Source organism: Pagrus major, chromosome 4 (genome assembly GCF_040436345.1).
Source record: "Pagrus major chromosome 4, Pma_NU_1.0".
In the NCBI taxonomy this organism is placed as follows: Eukaryota; Metazoa; Chordata; class Actinopteri; order Spariformes; family Sparidae; genus Pagrus; species Pagrus major.
The window spans coordinates 32,110,368-32,128,043 of NC_133218.1; the positions used below are offsets into that span (position 1 = coordinate 32,110,368).

Below are 17,676 nucleotides of genomic sequence, written 5' to 3' on the forward strand. Positions count from 1 at the left end.
ATACATTAGAGCATCTGCAGGCTTCAGAGAGCAAAAGTTGCACAGCTTTACCGTGCTGTCTGGAGACGAAATCAGGCATGCAGTAAAACTGACATAATCAACACTTTAAGTGCGTCTAATCAGGCTACACTCTGAGGAGATGAATGTGCACTTTAAGAACAAGATGAAATGAATGTATATTTATAAGGAACATGAGGTAATATAGGCATATTTCAAGAGTGTCTGTAAATCAAAAAGAGGAGACAGGCTGAAATTTGTAGGTCCCTATTACGCTGAATTAATCTGAAAGGACCAATACTCTCAAAATGAAGGTCATTTTTTTGTCTTTAACCTTTATTCACACAGAAAATGTTAGCACCTAGCCCCGGAGCTGCCCACTATAACTAACTGAAGTCAATTTTTGGCACACTGACGTTCCCCTTGAGCTGCTTAGTAGAGTGACTCACCCAAGGACACTGCAAAGGTAGTGAGGGACAGGAGTGTTTTCATTCATCACTATCAAGTGGGTGAAGAGAGACTTGAAGTGATCACAATAACACCGGGGAGGTCTTCAAGGACTTCCTCGGTCTTTTAAAAAAATCTAAGACAGACCACAATATGAGCAAGCTACACTGATAGGAGCACAGCAGAGACTCACGGTCAGACAGAGTCGACTCCTCCACCGTGCCGCTGAAAGGTCCCACCACATCCACTCCATTAGACTGCACGGCCAGCTCATAGCGGGTGAAGGGCTTCAGCGCCCCGAGCAGTATCTCCTGAGCAGAGCTGCAACACACAAACGCAGCAGAGAGTCTTGAGTGTTTGTTTGTGCGTGTGGTTTCTATTCTGTGCCAACAGAAAAATATAACTGAGTTTGTTTAATTTAGTTAGACCACTCTAGGCTAGAAAACGTATTACCTTTTATATCATTAACTCTTATTGCTTGCCTTCTGTTTGACAGTCATTTACTGTATGATGCTTGCAGGTATGTATGCACCTCTCCAGCCAAAGCACTCCACATCCTTGAGACAATTCTTGAGTAAGTATGATGAACACAGTATGATGGCAGTTTGTGAAATAGTCCCTGGAATTTAATCTATAGGATTCCTGGAAACAGTTACCAATTGACTGATTGCAGTGGATTCAGATCACCTGTGCGCAGGGTGGGGAGACTGACTCCTAATCACATTTCAGTTTGATTATGAGGCGTTTGTTTATTATCCAAGTAGTTCACATTTGGCATTCCCTGTAGATGTACATACCTGTTGTTCATATTCTTATGTAGGTTGGGGCTGGTTTGTAAGCATTTTACTACCAGTACCACCACAACATCCTGTCTGTTGTGAGGGTTGGTAGAGCGCTTTTGTTAAAGTCAGGGAAAGATCGTGATTTAGGTTGATAAAACATCCGTTTGTGAAATAGTCACGGCAGTAAACCTATTGTCATGATGTTGGGATTCAGGTGGCTGTTTTATTTTGTAAGTTTTGTGTAATGTTGGTTACTTCCTGTCTTTGTCTTGTTTTCCCTCCCTTGTGATTGTTCTGATTAGTTTCACCTGTCCCTGATTAGTCTGTGTTTCCCCTCGTTCTGTTATTGGTTCATTTGTGTACGCTTGGTGTGTGTTCCTCATGTTTTATCTGCGGTCCTGCCTGTGTTCCCCACGCTTTATTCGGTTTTGGACTACTAGTTTTTGAACGTTTTGTACTTGCTCGGTTCTTGGATTTTCCCTTCGCCTGTTTTCTTCACTAAATCAACATATTATTCGAGCTCACTTTTTGGTTCACCATTCGCCTGCTTGGAGTCTTTCTTAACATCTACATGATTTGTGTACATGGACACACATTTTCTATTTGAAACACAAAAAAGGAAAATCTGTTCCCATGTACATGAATACTACACATTCAATTTCGAGACTATTTCACAAAGTGCTGCTGTGATACTAGGTTGTTATGATTCACCAAGAATTGTGAAGACAGGAAGTGAGTATATTTCCCCTTTATACAGTGATGGAGTAAATTCAATGCAAGGACAATATTGATTTTTACTGTATGAATGATGGTTACCACAGCTTTCAAAAATTGTAAAAGCATTGGTTTGTTTGATGTTCGACAAGAGGCCAAGGTGCTTTTAAATACCACAAATGTGTCACATAAAAGAAACACTCTTCAGGTACTATTAGGCAGACAAGGTATACTAAAAGCCTTTTCTACAACGAGGGAATGTAATTGGGTCAAACACAAACCGATTTATGCAGGAAGCGGTATTGTTCAGATGTTGGCAATGAAACATAGCAATAAGTTTTGAACCAGCATCTCTTGGCCAACGTTAAACATTATAGACATGATCGAGTTTAGTTTGCTGACCTGGTGTGATAGGAGACCAAGGAGGCGTTGGTGGTACCCGCCGGGCTGCAGCGCACTGTGTAGTTGATGATCCGTACGTTGCTGAAACGCGGTTTCTCCCAGCGCAGCCAGATGGAGGTGGAGGTGTTGGCCATGGCTTGGATGCTGCTTGGGGGCATTGGAGGGGGGCGTGGTGGTGGTTCGGGTGCTTCAACACAAGCAGAAACACATACTTTGCTTGAATCTTTTTTAGAAGACACTCATTCATTTATGCATTTGTGGTCATGATGTCAATAAAAATCTTACTTCTGCCGTGAACCTTGTCTGTCCTCCCCTTCCACACAGCAGCTGCTCCGTCTATCTGCTTGTTGAAGGCCCAAACCCTGACCTCATACTGCCGGTCAGGGACTGAGAGACAGAAAAATACAAATAAAAACAGAGAAAAAAAACAAAATGTTCCATCGTCTCTCGGGATATTGTATCTGTATCCTGTAAACCACAAAAATGGCAACTATGCTACAACATGCATTCAAAGAACCAGAACCAGAGATATCACCGTGTTCACTCCACACATTCTTCTTCCTTTTCAAAATCTGGTGCCAACATTTCCCACAATGCCACTTAGCCACTTGGTGACATTACTGGAGGCAATTTATCAGATTACACGCAGCTTCCTCCGGAGCCACGAAAGGCTTTATACTACTTTCTCTGCATATGCAGTCAGTAGTAGTCGTGCGCCCTGAGATCTGTAAACACACTTTGATGTGTGTAATTGGTGGAGTAACCTTTCAAGTCTGCAATTTTGAATGAAGCGCTGAATTATTAATCATCACTTTTTCATCAGAGGTCTGTCTATATCCGTTGCTTATTTTTCTAAAGAAATATTGCTCCCATTACAACACTGTCAGGGACGGCGGTGAAACAGAATTCTGCTTGTTCAGAATTTGAACAAGGCTCTTGAAAAGCTGGGTATATTTTAAGTGTGTATAAAAAAACAAACAAAAAGGCTGATATTCAAGGATTAAGCAGATATTTTCCTAAAGAAAAGTGGGGCATCAGACTCAGAAAAATAAGACTTCAGGGTCATTTGAAGAGGCCTGTGTCTACAACTTACCCAGCCCGGTGAGGAGATGATACCTGGCCTTCTTACGGAGCCTGATGGTGTGGGTCTGTGTTGGCCTTCCTCCATTGACTGATTCATCTGCTTCCACCTCTCGACAGGACAGCTTGTAGCCAGAGACCAGTGTGTGATTGAGCGAGGGATGCCATGTCACATTCAGTGTGTTCAGTCTGGCTCTGACTTTCAGCTCGTTTGGTGCAAAGATCACTGAAAAATTTCAAAAACAAAGAAGTGACATGACCAAAATGTCCACATGATAACATTAACACTAACTCCAGCTTTACTGTAACCTGTTACTAAGAGAGCCAGGTGGTCTGGTGTCTTCCTTACCTAGGCTGTGCTCACTGTGGTTGTACTGGGCTAATGTCTGGTGCTGGGCCCATTCAGAGGGAACCCCAAAGCCGACGCCTGTTCCAGCTGCGATCCTCAGTCGGTAGGCTTGGTTTGGCTGCAGCTCTCTTAGTGTGAATTGAGTCTCATTACCCCCAACTTCAACTGAGAATACACTGTCCACTGTGGGAACACACAACAGACACACACACAAATCTATATAAAGGGAATGAAGGATAAGCTGTTGTCGAATTGGTTCCTTTGAACTTAATCTCCCTGTAGATTCTGGAGATCTCGGTGCTCAGAAGAAAACATTCTGCTCTGCAAGTACACCATTTCTTTACCATATCATGCAAATCTCTGACCCTCAGCACTCTAAATTCATGGAATATTTCAGAAACAGAGCAGAAAGTTTGCCTTTTTAATGGAATAACCAACATATATAAGCGATATAATGGGTGAATCTCCTGAATCACATCTGAATCAAATCTCCTAAACATGTACTTTCACTGGCAGTTAAGGTCATCTTGTCTCACCCTGATCCACAGTGCTGTACTCAATGCGGTAGCGTGTGACAGCTCCTCGACTGTGCTGCGAGGACAATGGATGCCACATCAGCCTGATGTCTGTGGGGGAGGTGCTGGCTATTGACAGCTGAGGAGGTGCACTCGGCACTGCAGGAGGAAATGAGAGGACATACTGAACTGTGTGATAATGAACATTCAATACTCTCATCTACACTTTAAAACCCTTCAAAAGTCTGCAGCAACTCTGTGTTTTCTTAAAGAATTGGCCGAGGTAAGGCGCATAGAGTTGGCGACTCTAAAATAAAATGAAATAAAACATAAATCTAATTTTGAAACAAAAATGGTCCGTTGACACTTCATGAACGGATGATACTGATGATTTATGAGCTCTTAAAAGTCTGAGAGGACTTACAAGGTTGGCAAGCCAAGCCAATAATGTTCGCTCTGTGAGCCAGTGAAGCGTCCAAGGCTTGCCTTATTTTACTTGTGTATTAGTCTTAATACTCACCGTCCTCCAGCATCTCTACAGTAACAGGCAGCGACGGCCGACTGGCGCCCATCGGAGAGTAAGCCACCACGAAGAATGTGTAGGCAGTATGTGGGAGAAGCTCTTTGACGTGGTACTCGGTGGTGTCGTTGTTCATCGCAAACTGGTACTCCACGTTATCTGAGCCTGAAAAGGACAGAGACGTTACTCATGTACGTTTTTTTGTAATGTGGAAATGTACCTGCTCGTGCATAGAGACACACCTGCAGCACGCTGGCAGTGCACAGAGTAGCCGATGATTTGGTCTGAGTTGTACTCTGGTTTCTCCCAGGTGAGCAGAGCAGTTGTGCTGGAGTAGGGCGTGGCAGACAGGTGGCGAGGAGGGCTGGGCAGACCCTCCCTCACGATCACCGTCAGCTTGGCAGTGGCGCAGGCCGTGCCCAGCCCGTTGTCAGCTATGCACTGGTAGTAGCCCGCATCCTCCAGTGCCAGCTGGTTGATGAGCAGGACTCCAGGGGTTTGGCTCTTCACGCGTCTGAACGGCTTGATGGGCTTGCCATTCTTCAGCCAGTGCAACACCGGAGGAGGCTCCCCGGAGCTGTTGCACACAAACCTGGCTGTGTTGCCCCGGGAGAGGGATGCGGTCTCTGGGGGCTGGAGGATCACTGGAGGTGCTATTGGAAGTAGGAAAAAAAAGCTCTGACTTGGGGGCACTATGAAATTAAAGGGACACTCCCAACGATTGCACTTCCATAAAGCTGGGAGGGATGTTAGAGTTGATGGTTTCACCTTTTAGACCACAAGGTTCATCCCAAAGGGTAGTTGTATCTACCTGCAGCTAAGACAGACTTGAAACTAATGACTTAAGACACAAGATTATGCAAGAACCAAACTTTTCTACATAGATAGGAATTACCTTCTACTTCTCTAAACTTTCTCTACCATCACACCTTCAACGACGGAGGATGATCAGGAGGAAGCTAATGAGAGTCTCAATGAAACGGCTCTGAGAAAAGTCTAGTCTGTCATTATAGTGCATAACACATAAAATGACTCCTACCAGGCACATGCAGCTCAGCAGCAGCAATGACAAACTCTCTGGTCATGGGCTTGTTGGCCCGGCAGACATAGACGCCGGAATGGTGACGCCTCGTGTCCCTAATCACCAGGTTTGTTGCAAGGACAACCACATCAGTGGAGATGGGCTTTCCATCTGATCAAAGGAGAAAGCATCAAAGAACAACAGGACAGGCACAGATGAAAGTAAAGAGATTTGTATTGAGAAAAGTGGAGATGATTTCTTGGTCTTTCAGTCGCCTAAGAAACAGCAAACAAAAGAGAAAGGCGGCACTTTGAGCAGCAGGGGAGCCAACCTGTAATTCCACCAGCTGACCAACAGGTGGCTCTGTGACATTTCAGTCTGGGTTCACTGAGGTGGTTGCAGTGGCACACCCCTAGGCTGTGTGTAAAATCTTTCTTTAGTCACTATATGGACCTGTATTTATTTAGACCGCCATTTTGTGCTTTTGTCAGATCCTCTGAAGACAAAAATCATCACCTATATTGTAAATTATCTGACAATGCCACATGAAGATACTTACTAAGCACCAACTACGACTTTGTAGTGTTGAGCGGTACCACAGAATTTGGTTATAATCTGACACCAAGTAATACAAGGGCCTGGATCATCAATAGCAATACGGATATTTATATACAGGATTTTTTATTTTGAAAGTAGCTAATGTACTATCAAAGAGATAAATGTCATGAAAAAATCTTTGCATTTGTGCAACCTAAGGTTTTTTTAATCCATAAAAACATTTGAAAGAGTAGAATATTTTAATAAAATCATCAATGTATTAGAAAAAAACAATAAATGCATCGTTAACAAGTGTAGTAGTCTATGTAATACTCTGAAGTATATAATATATGATAAAAAGATATCTAAAGATAAAATGTGATAAACTAAACAAGTATAACTAAATTAAATGAATCATAAATCTGATCACAACATCAAATGAAATGTACGGTAAAAGACTAACAGTCACCGTGATGCAATGAATGGAAAGTGGGTATAATCAAAATACTAAAATGCATCCCGTGAAAGAACATGTATTCAAAATGTATTGTAAAAGGTAAGGGAATAAAATAGAAATATGAATAAAATCAAATCTAAATACAATGTCTGAGACATGTCTGAGCTAAAGAGGGGATCACTGATGATGACCATAACAGCAGCAGAGATGCAGTTGTTGCAGCACTAAGAAGAGTGTTCATGTGATCCAACATGTGATGGATTTATTTTGTACATGTATCCTATCTATACTAGCATCAATACTAAAAAACAGGACCTCATATTGGTAGTATCCATACTTTGGGGGATTGATCTGAACACTTTGCATTATTACTAAACAGAACAGTTTTTGGCAACTGACACAAGATCTAGTCCTCAATAAACTCTCTGTGTAGTGAAATGTTAATTGTGAATGATATAATCTTGTCTAATGCAGAATTGACTCTGCAGAGATGTTGCCAAACCACAGCATGAAGAAATTCCACAAGTTTCACATGACAGAATCCCCATCAACACTACAAGTGTTTGTGTGTGTGTGTGTGTGTGTGTCAAAGCTATGGAGGTGTGAATTAATCAATGTGACAAATCATCTTAGGTAGAGCCCGGCTCAGTGCACATATAGAACAACAGAGTTCTGGTGGAGAAGAGGCAGCACTTCATCAGTAAAACAGGAACTTTGCAGCTACAGGTACGTAGCTCTGCTCCTGACGTGTTTGTTCTTTGTGTTTGTGAGACACGGAGTTAGAGACGGGGATAATGAGAGTGCGACAGATGCAGTGAAAAAGAAATGAAAAGCAGACAGGATGAGAACCACCAGCAGAAAAGAAGCAAGTTAGAGCGTTTACCTTGTCTGCTCCAGGACACCAGCGGCTTCGGCTGGCCTTGTGCCATACACTCCATCACAGCGGGGCGGCCGAGCACGACTGTTGCATTCTGAGGCGGTGCAACAATCACAACTCTGTTCAGGGTCTCTGTAGAGCCTGTAGCAACAAAAACAGCGTTTACTCTGGTATCATGGACCAGTAAATACGAGAAAAAATGGTGATTGTAACTGGAAAGTTGCCAGTTTGAAGCCGCTGACCTGATGAGAAGTGCTTTAAGGCAGGTGACCTCTAAAACGCTGCCCACATCTGCAGTTTTTACAGCAATTCGTAGACTTCCATGCTAACTTACTTACTTACACCAATCACGTTTTACAAGCAGTTCAGTTTGATCATCAAGATACAGTGCAATCCCATCTCTCACCAATAACTGCTGAAGTTTCTCTTAACTGTTCCTTGTTTAACCCCCCGGCAAGCCAACACTACAGTGAGGATGTGCTAAAAAAGCTCTTATTAGTTTAAAAAAGATTAGATCATTGAAGGGATTGGTCAGCTTTACAATACTGGTCCACTATTTTCTCTTCCCTTACTGAGCTCTGGTAAGAGTTTTCTTCCATTCGATTACGAGTCGTCTGAAGCAGTCGCACACCTTCTGAACAAATGTACTTTCTTCACACCCTTTCTAAACATAGTTTTTAGAAAGGAGCAGCGAACTACATGTAATTAAACTACTAATTAGACAACTTTTTGCAGTGGATTTCTGATACATACTCTTACATTGTGTTTCAAATTGTTGAATTACTTTTTTCCCTATTTTTTTTGTGTAGTTAACTACTGAAACTATGAACGATTCTGGCCTCTAAAAGGGAAGGAACATTTTTTATTTTTATTCTGGCTTCTCTACTGTTATTGATCCCCCATTTAAAACTCAACTCATCAGTTTTAAAGCTTCAAATGGCCTCGCCCCAAATTACATATCAGATTTATTGACCTCCTAATGTATGTGCCAATGTGCAATTCTGTATAGGTTGCTGTGTTTTAACCACTTTTCTCTTGCTGTCTAACATTTTTAGTTCATTATCTGCTGTTCTTCATCTGTGTTGTCTTGTTTTCTTTTCCTTTTCTGTGAAGCACTTTGTCACCTTGTGCCATATAAATAAAGTATATTATCATTATTATTGATCAACCCTGCCTCCCTTTATTTTCATCGTAATCGCTGTGAAGGCATGCATCTATCACTTCATAGCAATAGGTGTCACTTAGTCATGAGTAGCGATTTGTGTTATTTGTTAACAAACATCCAGGGAGGTTGTTGCATGATAATTTAAAAGTTACCTGGCTCACCACCTAATCTTTCCCGGTGCAATACCCTCAGTTTGTGAAAGGCAGCAGCTGACTGATGGACAAACCAAAGCTGACATTCCTTTCCATTAGTATCTTATTAATTTTGGTTTATGTATCAGCTGTCAACAACTGGGCACTTTTTGCAGTGATTTCTATTGCCGCAGTTCAACCTCATACACACACTCGATGTGATGGGGCAGGGGCATCCTTTGCCCAGTGGGTGGCAGCATGCGTATTTTGTATTTGCAACCAGCTGCCAACATGAAGTAGTCAAGGAATACTGTTCCTGTTTTCTGTGTCAACAGTGAATAAACGAGATGCATCCATGTCTTCGTCTCCATTTAAGCTGATGGGAGGGCTCCAAATAAGAGGAAAGACTGATTTTGAACACATTGCTGGCGAAGCTGCCACAGTAGTCGTTCAGACGGGAGACGGGACAAGAGTAGGAGAGCTTTGAGGATGACTTCAGAGGAGTTTGCAGTGACTCAGTGAGACATCAGTCACATCATCACACAAACGGGATTCGGATTCGACGTGAATCTTGATTGGAAAGGACATGATGTGAGATGATTTGCTGGGAAATAGGATCGAAGCCCTTGTGGCACATGTTATTATTTACAGACATACTCAGGACATAATGTGCAAAACCAGGAATAAGCCATAATCAAAGGGACTGACTGAAAGGGAGATGGTGAGAAGTGAGAAAGGACACCTCATAATGAACAGAAAAGACAGGATCATTTTGTTCGAGAAAGGGTGAACCACTAACTCGGTTGATACGGTGGCCTCGGTTATTAAAATGACATCCATCTCTCCTCTTTGATGACTAACGATGCTATTCAGAGCATATTGTTTGTTGGTTGAAGGGACCGTCTTGAGTGCGTATCAGTCCCCAAGGTACGGCTGGTGTGAGAGGGCCTTATCTCCCTGCAGTTTGTTTTTTCAGTCCAGGCAGTCTCAGCAGCACATAATGCTAATGGTCTCCAGAAAGAGGCCTGGCATTCTGTAAACACATTATAAATTAATCATTGAGATTACATACAGAAATCCTTGGTTATGCATAAGGCTTTAAGTGGGTCATTCTGCCTTTGCGAGGACTGCACTGCTGGCTGCGCCTTCGCCGGGGTCTTATGCGGATCAGATGGGTGTGGGTGCAGCGAAGAGGTAGAGAAGAAATTGGAGAAACTACAAACTGGAGATTTAAGGCAGTTGAATGTTTCATATTTTCTAAAGCCTCTTAAGTTAAGTGCGGGGACTTGATCACCTCAACATCGAGCTGTCAGCGGGGTGATGGGAAATTCTATTCATAGAACTCTGAAGTGCAAACGAGTGAAGTGGTGGCATTAGATCTGACATCTGTTATTTACGATTGCTCGCAATAAGGCTTTAAGTAGTTTCCTCCAAGGAGTCCATGACAGTAGCAAGGCTACCAAGAGAAAAAAAAGCCCAGAAACAGCCTCTTCCTTGTCATTACAGGTGTTAAAATCCATTAAAATATACTTTATATAATTCTGCTCCTCTACTATTCGAGGAGTAGAACACGTGTGAAAAAAGAGAGGATACTTTCCCTTCTAGTGTATATTTTGAATTATGATGACTACACAGACTAATCATCATATTTAAACTCAACAGAAATGATTGCAATTGAAAGTGAAAAACCAAGGACTAAAGATGGTGTCAGAATCTTTTAAAAGTAAATACTGCATCTGACTGACTTGCGTTGACCTCGTCTGTCTGGCTCTCCCCTCTCTTTCTTCCTTTATGTCTTTCTTTTAAAGAGCACAAAGGCTGTAACTCAACAAAAGGAAACAATGTTTTTTCCACAGAGCAGCCAATTACAGTTGACTAATCTCTACCCAGCTAGCCACGGAGGCAGATAAAACGACAGGGCTTTAATGCGGGCTGCCTAATGGTGAAATCACACTTCGCAGTACTATTCACCGAGTCGCTGCACCATGTAATCCCGCTAATGCAAGTCCTTGTAGGTTGTAGTCACCCTGGGATTTTGGTCAGAGAGAGCAGGGTGTATGCTAATGTCATAATAGTCCAATAAAGTGCAGAGACCGTATACGGATTGACCTTCAGCATTGCTCGTTCCATTTTAATTTTGAGCTTTGAGTTTGACTGATTCGAGCATAATTACCTCTGTGAAAAAGAAGTATACTTTATTGTACACAATTGAGCACATATAAAAGTATACTTGTACTTTAATGTGTTTTTTATACCTACAGCATATTTTTAAAAGTGTATTTAAAATGTACTTCAAAATAAATATTCATGTTCAACTTCAATGTACTAAAAACAAATCTACTAATGCAACAACACTTCAAGAGGTATTTTAAGTAAGTGTACTTTGTAAGTATATTGTAAATTGCACACACATACTTTTAAACATTATACTAAATTGCAAGTGTAGTGTTAGCGTAGTAGAAAGTACACTATTTTCATGTCCACACTGTTGGTTTGCTTTGTTGAAGTGTACTGATGATCATTCTGGCTACAAGTATACTCAAGTTGGCTGACATTAAATATACTGTACTTGGTATATTCTTTTTCACAAGGGTACATCATAATATAACATGTATCCTATGTTTGTTGCCATGTTATTCTGAATTGATGTACCTGACATTGAGAGGATTAGATTTCTGTCTTGATTTCCTCTCTGTTGTGTCAAGATGTGCGATAATATTGATCAAAGTTAACTGACGTAAATTACAGAGAAGAAAGGCGATGAAGACATAACTTGCTGTTATTTTTACAATACGCATGATCAGTGACGCAGTTTAAGATGCACATTGTTCAGAGACTATAAAGTGAGTCCTACATATATACACATATTAATGTTTTGACCAAAGCACTTACTTATGACTTAAACGCACTGTGTGTAAATTCTGCCAGTCAAAACGCACCACCAATGCAAAGTTTTATTCACGTTATATTAAAGGATAAGTTTACCAAAAAAGGTTGGAAAGAAATTTGGATAATGTAAGAACACAACTCAACTAAATATATAACAAAGGTCTAGTTGTTTTTGAACATTTGAATGCAGAAATGTCATAGATTATATCTTTTAAATCAAGTTTGTGTCTGACTTGCATTATACTCATTATTAGTCGCTCAATTAAAACATCAAACAAAAAAATTGCAGTTCTTCAATCAAACCTGGAGAATGAGTCCTTTTGAAAGAGACGAACAAATAAACCTTGTCAGGCACTTATAGCGAGCAAATTCAAAGTGTAAGCTCAACACCACTGTAGACCTCGGCTACTGTTAGTAGACACTCAGAGAATAAAAGTCTTTTAATGCCTGCATGTGTTGAAGTAATATGAAATCTGAAGGACAACCGATCAGAATGTATAGCGCTTGCTTTTCAACAAACAGCACCAGCTTAAAGTGCTGTACATCACTGAATTGCTTTCGATGAGAAATGGAGAGCGAAGTGCGTAGAAATAACACTGCATGCAAGACGCAAGGTGAAAGGTGGAGGCGACTGAATTGTTTTAGTAGGCGTCTTATGAAGGCAGCTGAGGAGGGGTTTCGAAAACAAAGAGTCAGAATTGGGGACTCGCTTCCCTTTGTTTGGTTGGTAGCAGGTCGGCCCTCAGCTAACCCGAGTGTCAGACATCAGCTCAAACAACCAACTCATCTCTAAACCACCAAATCTTTTCCTAACTGTTGTCAGTGAATTGAGTTAAACATTCAAATACTCCACTACTGCATGGTCCCGATAAGCCACATCATAATCGGGGTCGGGTAGGAACGAATGACATGTAATCGAGATTACAGTCAGATTGGAAACGATAAGTAACTACAATCAGCCCTGACTATGTTTGAAAATAAATGTGTCATTAGATTACTAGATTAGGTTTGAACATTGTTGAAAATATTTGAGATAATGTAATTACGAATAATAATTGAAGTAATCCAAAAGTATCCAAATTTAGAGAACATTTTTGTAATCCCATCAACTAGTTACTAGTTACATGATTTGCTGTGTAAATTGTATTCGCAAATATACGATGACAGCGACAACCAGGGTGCTCAACTAACGATATGGTGTACCCAGTCTGCTCCCTTCTTTCTGGTTATAATAAAAGGGAATGAGTAGAGAGAATAGTCTAGATTTAGTCCTGTATGTTCACCTTTCAATGACAGCAGCAACTGGTCCTGCGCAGCTGAAGTATCATCAACAAGAACAAATTCATTGAATTGAATTGTGATTCATTCCATAAAGGTTCATCTTCAAAGTCCTGCTCCACTCATGAGGTGTGTGTTGCTTATTGCTCCTTCAAGGTGAGCAATATTTATGGGTTTAGGTGTGTGGGTAAATTTACATGTTCAAAATGTCTTCAACCTCATCCTAAAACTCACATTATATATTTGAGATTGGTCTGGCAGCTCCCAGCGGGGCCTGGCTGCCCATTCAAACACAATAAAGCACCGCAACAGACCTCACCTGTGGTGACAGTGAGCCTGGCTTCATGACTCATGTCCTTTCTGGCAGAGTTGGATGAGACACAGCGGTAGGCACCCTCATCCTCCTTGGTCACCTCCAGAATCTGCAGCACCCCGTTAGGAAGGGAAATGAACCTGTTGCACATGGGGCAAAACGGAGGAGAGGTGGCAGAGGGTGAGAGAGCGAGCAGGCGAACGAGAGAGGGAGACAAACAAGTGAATAAATGGCTTAGTGCCCTGTAGCATGGAAAACATCCAGCTGATCCACTCCGTGGGGATCCTGCTGAGTCCTCGCAGGGCTCCATTCCTCTTTATTCAGGAGAGAGACTATTGTGAACAACTGCTGTAAGGAGAAGACGCAATTACTAGCCATGAAACTCAAAAAGTGACTTAAAAGTTAGCATCATCCTGGTTCCCTTAACAAAAAGCCTGTGGGATTTTTTCCACTGGATTTTGGATTATTGCAGAAATATGATACCACTTTTTTGATTTTTGTAGAAATGATGCAATCGCCAGAAGTAAAAAGCTAAAGTTAGGCTTTAACCAACTACACCACGGTCGCATGACTTCAACGTCACCACTGTGCTTCCTACTACATTTTACTGTCCGCACTATACTATGAATTAGATCAATCCACAGGTTGGAAAGTTAGAGTTAGAATAGTTTGCAACTGTGTCTTCCTGTGAGGGCAGACTAGTGAGCAGAGGAGATCGGAGTTAGGAAAAGTTACATAGGGAGGGTAATGAAGCGGTTAGATGGCAAAAAAACGAAGAATAAAAATGAGATATAATGAGAGGAAGACAGGGAGTCATGAATGAAGAGAAAATTGGAACAGCAGTGTAACAGAAATGAAGATGGAAAGGGTCTAACAGCGCAGAAGAAGAGCAAGAGATGTCAGAGGGACCAATAGCGAGGAGAAGGCACATTAGAGCCGGAGAGAACAGAGAGAGAAAAAGCCAGTGATGTATCAGCCAGCCCTTAGCTCATTTTTGTGAGAGGCCATTAACAACGCCTGAGGTGCAAGAAGCACATCCCACCGATAAGACCTCATAAGCAGCGAGCTGTTTGCGGGTCATGCAGGGTTACAGCAGCCATTAGCACTTAGTCCTGTGCAATAAGGCCGGGAACAAATTCCATGGCGCCGGGGCCAGAAGATTGTCAATATCCTTAAGTGGACGGGTAAATGAGACTATTTGTGAGAGACAACTGTCAAGGAAGTGGCAGCAGGGCTACATTTTGCAAAGCGCAAAAGAAAAATCCCACAAGCTTCACGGTGAGTGGTTCGCTTTAAATTCAAGGTGATTCTTCAGTGCTGCTCTAATAGTTGTTGAAATCCTGAAAATGTGCTTTGAAATAGTCTGTCGCTTAGACTTTTTATCGACTCCACGTCAAATTAAAATGATTTTGGTGCGCATGTACAGTACGTTCTATATATCTGACACAGAAATAACTTTTAAATGTCAAGCTGAATGACAGGATTAAGTTTATAAAAGCTTTCACCACCACTGTGTGAGTAGTAGGAGTTCATACTTGCACTGACTTCATTGTAGTGTTGAACGATGGAAGGAAATTATTTAAAAAACACTTTTCACCTTGAAAATCAAACTTATTTCATTGCATGGGATATGAAACACATAGAGAGAACTTGATAGATAAGGTTATTTCACCATGGCTTCCATTTATGATCAATTGTGGAGCTGAGCTCTTGAGTTTTTCTAAAGGAAGTGCAAACTGACACCGACACACTATTTGTTATGGTTGTAATACCTCTGCCAAGAAGGTTGGTTCATTGGTTTCGCTGGTTGGTTTGTCAGCAGGATTACACAGAAACTACAAAGCAGATATCCATGAAACTTGGATGGAGGATGGGGTCCGAGCCCAGAATAGACCCCATCAACTAATGGTGTGGATCAGGATAAAGAGGTGGATCCAGGAAATCTTTCTCACTTTCACTTTAATATAGTGACGGTGATTTTTTTTTAGACATTTTCATTCATTTCTCAGTGAATAATGTACGGCTCTTGTAGAAAAATAATCTGACGGGTACCTTTTGAGTGAGTACAGTCTGATGCTTTCTGGCAAAAAAAAATCCGGATCTGGTGGATTTAAATGTTTTATTTGATTTTAGATTGGGCTTGGTTGAATTATAGTGACAGTGTCCGACATTTTGTAGTGCCCTCCGAATGAGCAGTGAGAATTACTATACCCTATACAGTTGACTCAAAGCATCCCACAATGCATCATTGAAAAGACGGAGTGGTGTCCAAAAGTTTTTTTAATTTGACCAATGACCTTACCATATAGTCACTTATATACTGTAGGTCTGCCTAGGCAGTGAGTAGAGAGTAATGAATGATTCATGAGAATTTTGATTTAACTGAGATGACCTTAGCAGTCTCACTCTGAGAACCTTCGAAACTTTATGAATACAGCCATAAAATGCTGAGCCACAGTCAGCTTGATTTATACAGTATACTGTCAGACACACTGAATTGTGTAAAATTCACACGAAGCCTTGTGTTACAGTATGTGTAATGGACAGTACCGGGATATTAATGGGAACACATAAAGAGAAAGTATCAGGTAAAAATAAGAACAATAAGAAAAACATTGTGCACTCGAAGTAATTGTCTTGGAAGTGCAGAAGCAAACCTGAGTAATCACATTGTTCATTCATTGATATCTTGTGAGAACAGGAAAAGACAGACGAGAAGAAGATGAAGGACAACACCACACATAGAAGGGTCACCTTGGCTCTTCAGGGACAGCCACTCTGTCCTTCTCCCACGTAATAACAGGTGTGGGCACTCCCTCAATCTGGCACTCGAAGCGGGCGGCTCCCCCAGCAGGCACTGTCTGAGGTGACGGCTCCTGATGGAATTTAGACAGACCTGAGGAGTACAGAGGCGATAGAGGTCAGGGGGACTTTTATCAAAGTGGTGATTTCCCAGTAGACAGACAAAACAATTTATTCAAGCATCAACTTTGATATGGGTTATTTTTTTCTAACTGATTGCAGATTTTCAGATTTGACTGATCTGAAACCTGCGTGTCATGTCATCTACCTCTGGTATGATGAAAAGGACCCAGTTTGTTTGATGTAGGTCACACATGATGTGACCCACTGTGCAATTATCTTGAAGTCCCGGTCCACAATTGGTCTACAACCCCGAGTCCACATGGACGGCATTAGGACACATCCTACGTGCACTAAATTAAAAGGCCAATGTGGTCAGGTGGGAACTGGCTTGATGCATTCATTCTGGGTTTCAGCCCATAAAATAAAACTGACCCCATCGAAGGACAAAATCATGGACCCATGCACCACGCCGGGGAAAAATGGACAGTATATAGAATAAAAAGTGGGTCATGTGTACTTTTTGTTCACTGTAACAGCAACAGAAAGAAAATAATAAAAAAAAAAAATAAAAAATAACCCCACCACTGACCTCATTCACAGTTTATGGGAGTTTCTTGATTTCACTTGGTTTACTTTTACAAAAATGATCTAAAGTAAGTTCAGAATCTGTCCATAACACTATTATAGTCTCTATTTCAGAGTTCTAATTATTGTTTTCAGGCCATTTTAGGGATTTTAAAGGTACCGTTTTAAATGTTGTAATTTAATTACAGACTTGTTCAGACCATTTAAATACCCTTGAATGTCTTGATTAGGAGAAATTTGTGGGGATTTAATCAGACTTGGCTAGATTATTGCTCTCTCCAGGTCGAGTCTTGGCAGGAGTCCAACCTTCACAGCCTCAACACATTCCCAAATACACACACACACACACACACACAAGAACTTCCTAATGCGGATAACACCGAGCACCAGGGGGCAGCAGTGAGCATCGTCTGAGGGCCTCTAACCTCTGACCCCTTACAGGCTGTTGGAGAAGAGAACAAAACTGGTTGGCTGTCCCAGCCACTTTGCCTGTAGCTCTGACTGAGGAGCGGAGAGTGGGGGGTGGATCAAAGGAGAGAGCAGAGGAAGAAGAACAGAAGGCAACTGAAGGCAGGAAGAAAGCAGCAGGGTAACAGAAGGACAGACACACCAAATCTCAACTAGGCTTAAAATACAATATATATGTAGTAATGGTAGAAAAACCAACATTAGCCACATAATGAAGTATAAGGCACTATATCAAAATGTTTTATGAAATGTTTAAAATCAAGGACAGGCATGAATAAGTACAC

The 17,676-nt window shown here is 41.5% G+C and overlaps 1 protein-coding gene across 1 annotated transcript in view; it reads right to left on the reverse strand.

Moving 5' to 3' along the window:
• The window catches only part of igdcc4 (immunoglobulin superfamily, DCC subclass, member 4), a 59,871-nt gene that overhangs the window by 12,144 nt on the left and 30,051 nt on the right, over nucleotides 1-17,676 (reverse strand). The window contains exons 3-14 of the mRNA XM_073464064.1: nucleotides 16,229-16,370; nucleotides 13,481-13,614; nucleotides 7,705-7,839; nucleotides 5,846-5,998; nucleotides 5,049-5,459; nucleotides 4,807-4,971; nucleotides 4,308-4,445; nucleotides 3,772-3,954; nucleotides 3,436-3,648; nucleotides 2,628-2,729; nucleotides 2,343-2,529; nucleotides 638-765 (exon numbers count right to left, since the gene is read on the reverse strand). Of these exons, the coding sequence (XP_073320165.1) occupies nucleotides 638-765; nucleotides 2,343-2,529; nucleotides 2,628-2,729; nucleotides 3,436-3,648; nucleotides 3,772-3,954; nucleotides 4,308-4,445; nucleotides 4,807-4,971; nucleotides 5,049-5,459; nucleotides 5,846-5,998; nucleotides 7,705-7,839; nucleotides 13,481-13,614; nucleotides 16,229-16,370 (2,091 nt within the window). The remainder of the gene's footprint in view (nucleotides 1-637; nucleotides 766-2,342; nucleotides 2,530-2,627; nucleotides 2,730-3,435; nucleotides 3,649-3,771; nucleotides 3,955-4,307; nucleotides 4,446-4,806; nucleotides 4,972-5,048; nucleotides 5,460-5,845; nucleotides 5,999-7,704; nucleotides 7,840-13,480; nucleotides 13,615-16,228; nucleotides 16,371-17,676) is intronic.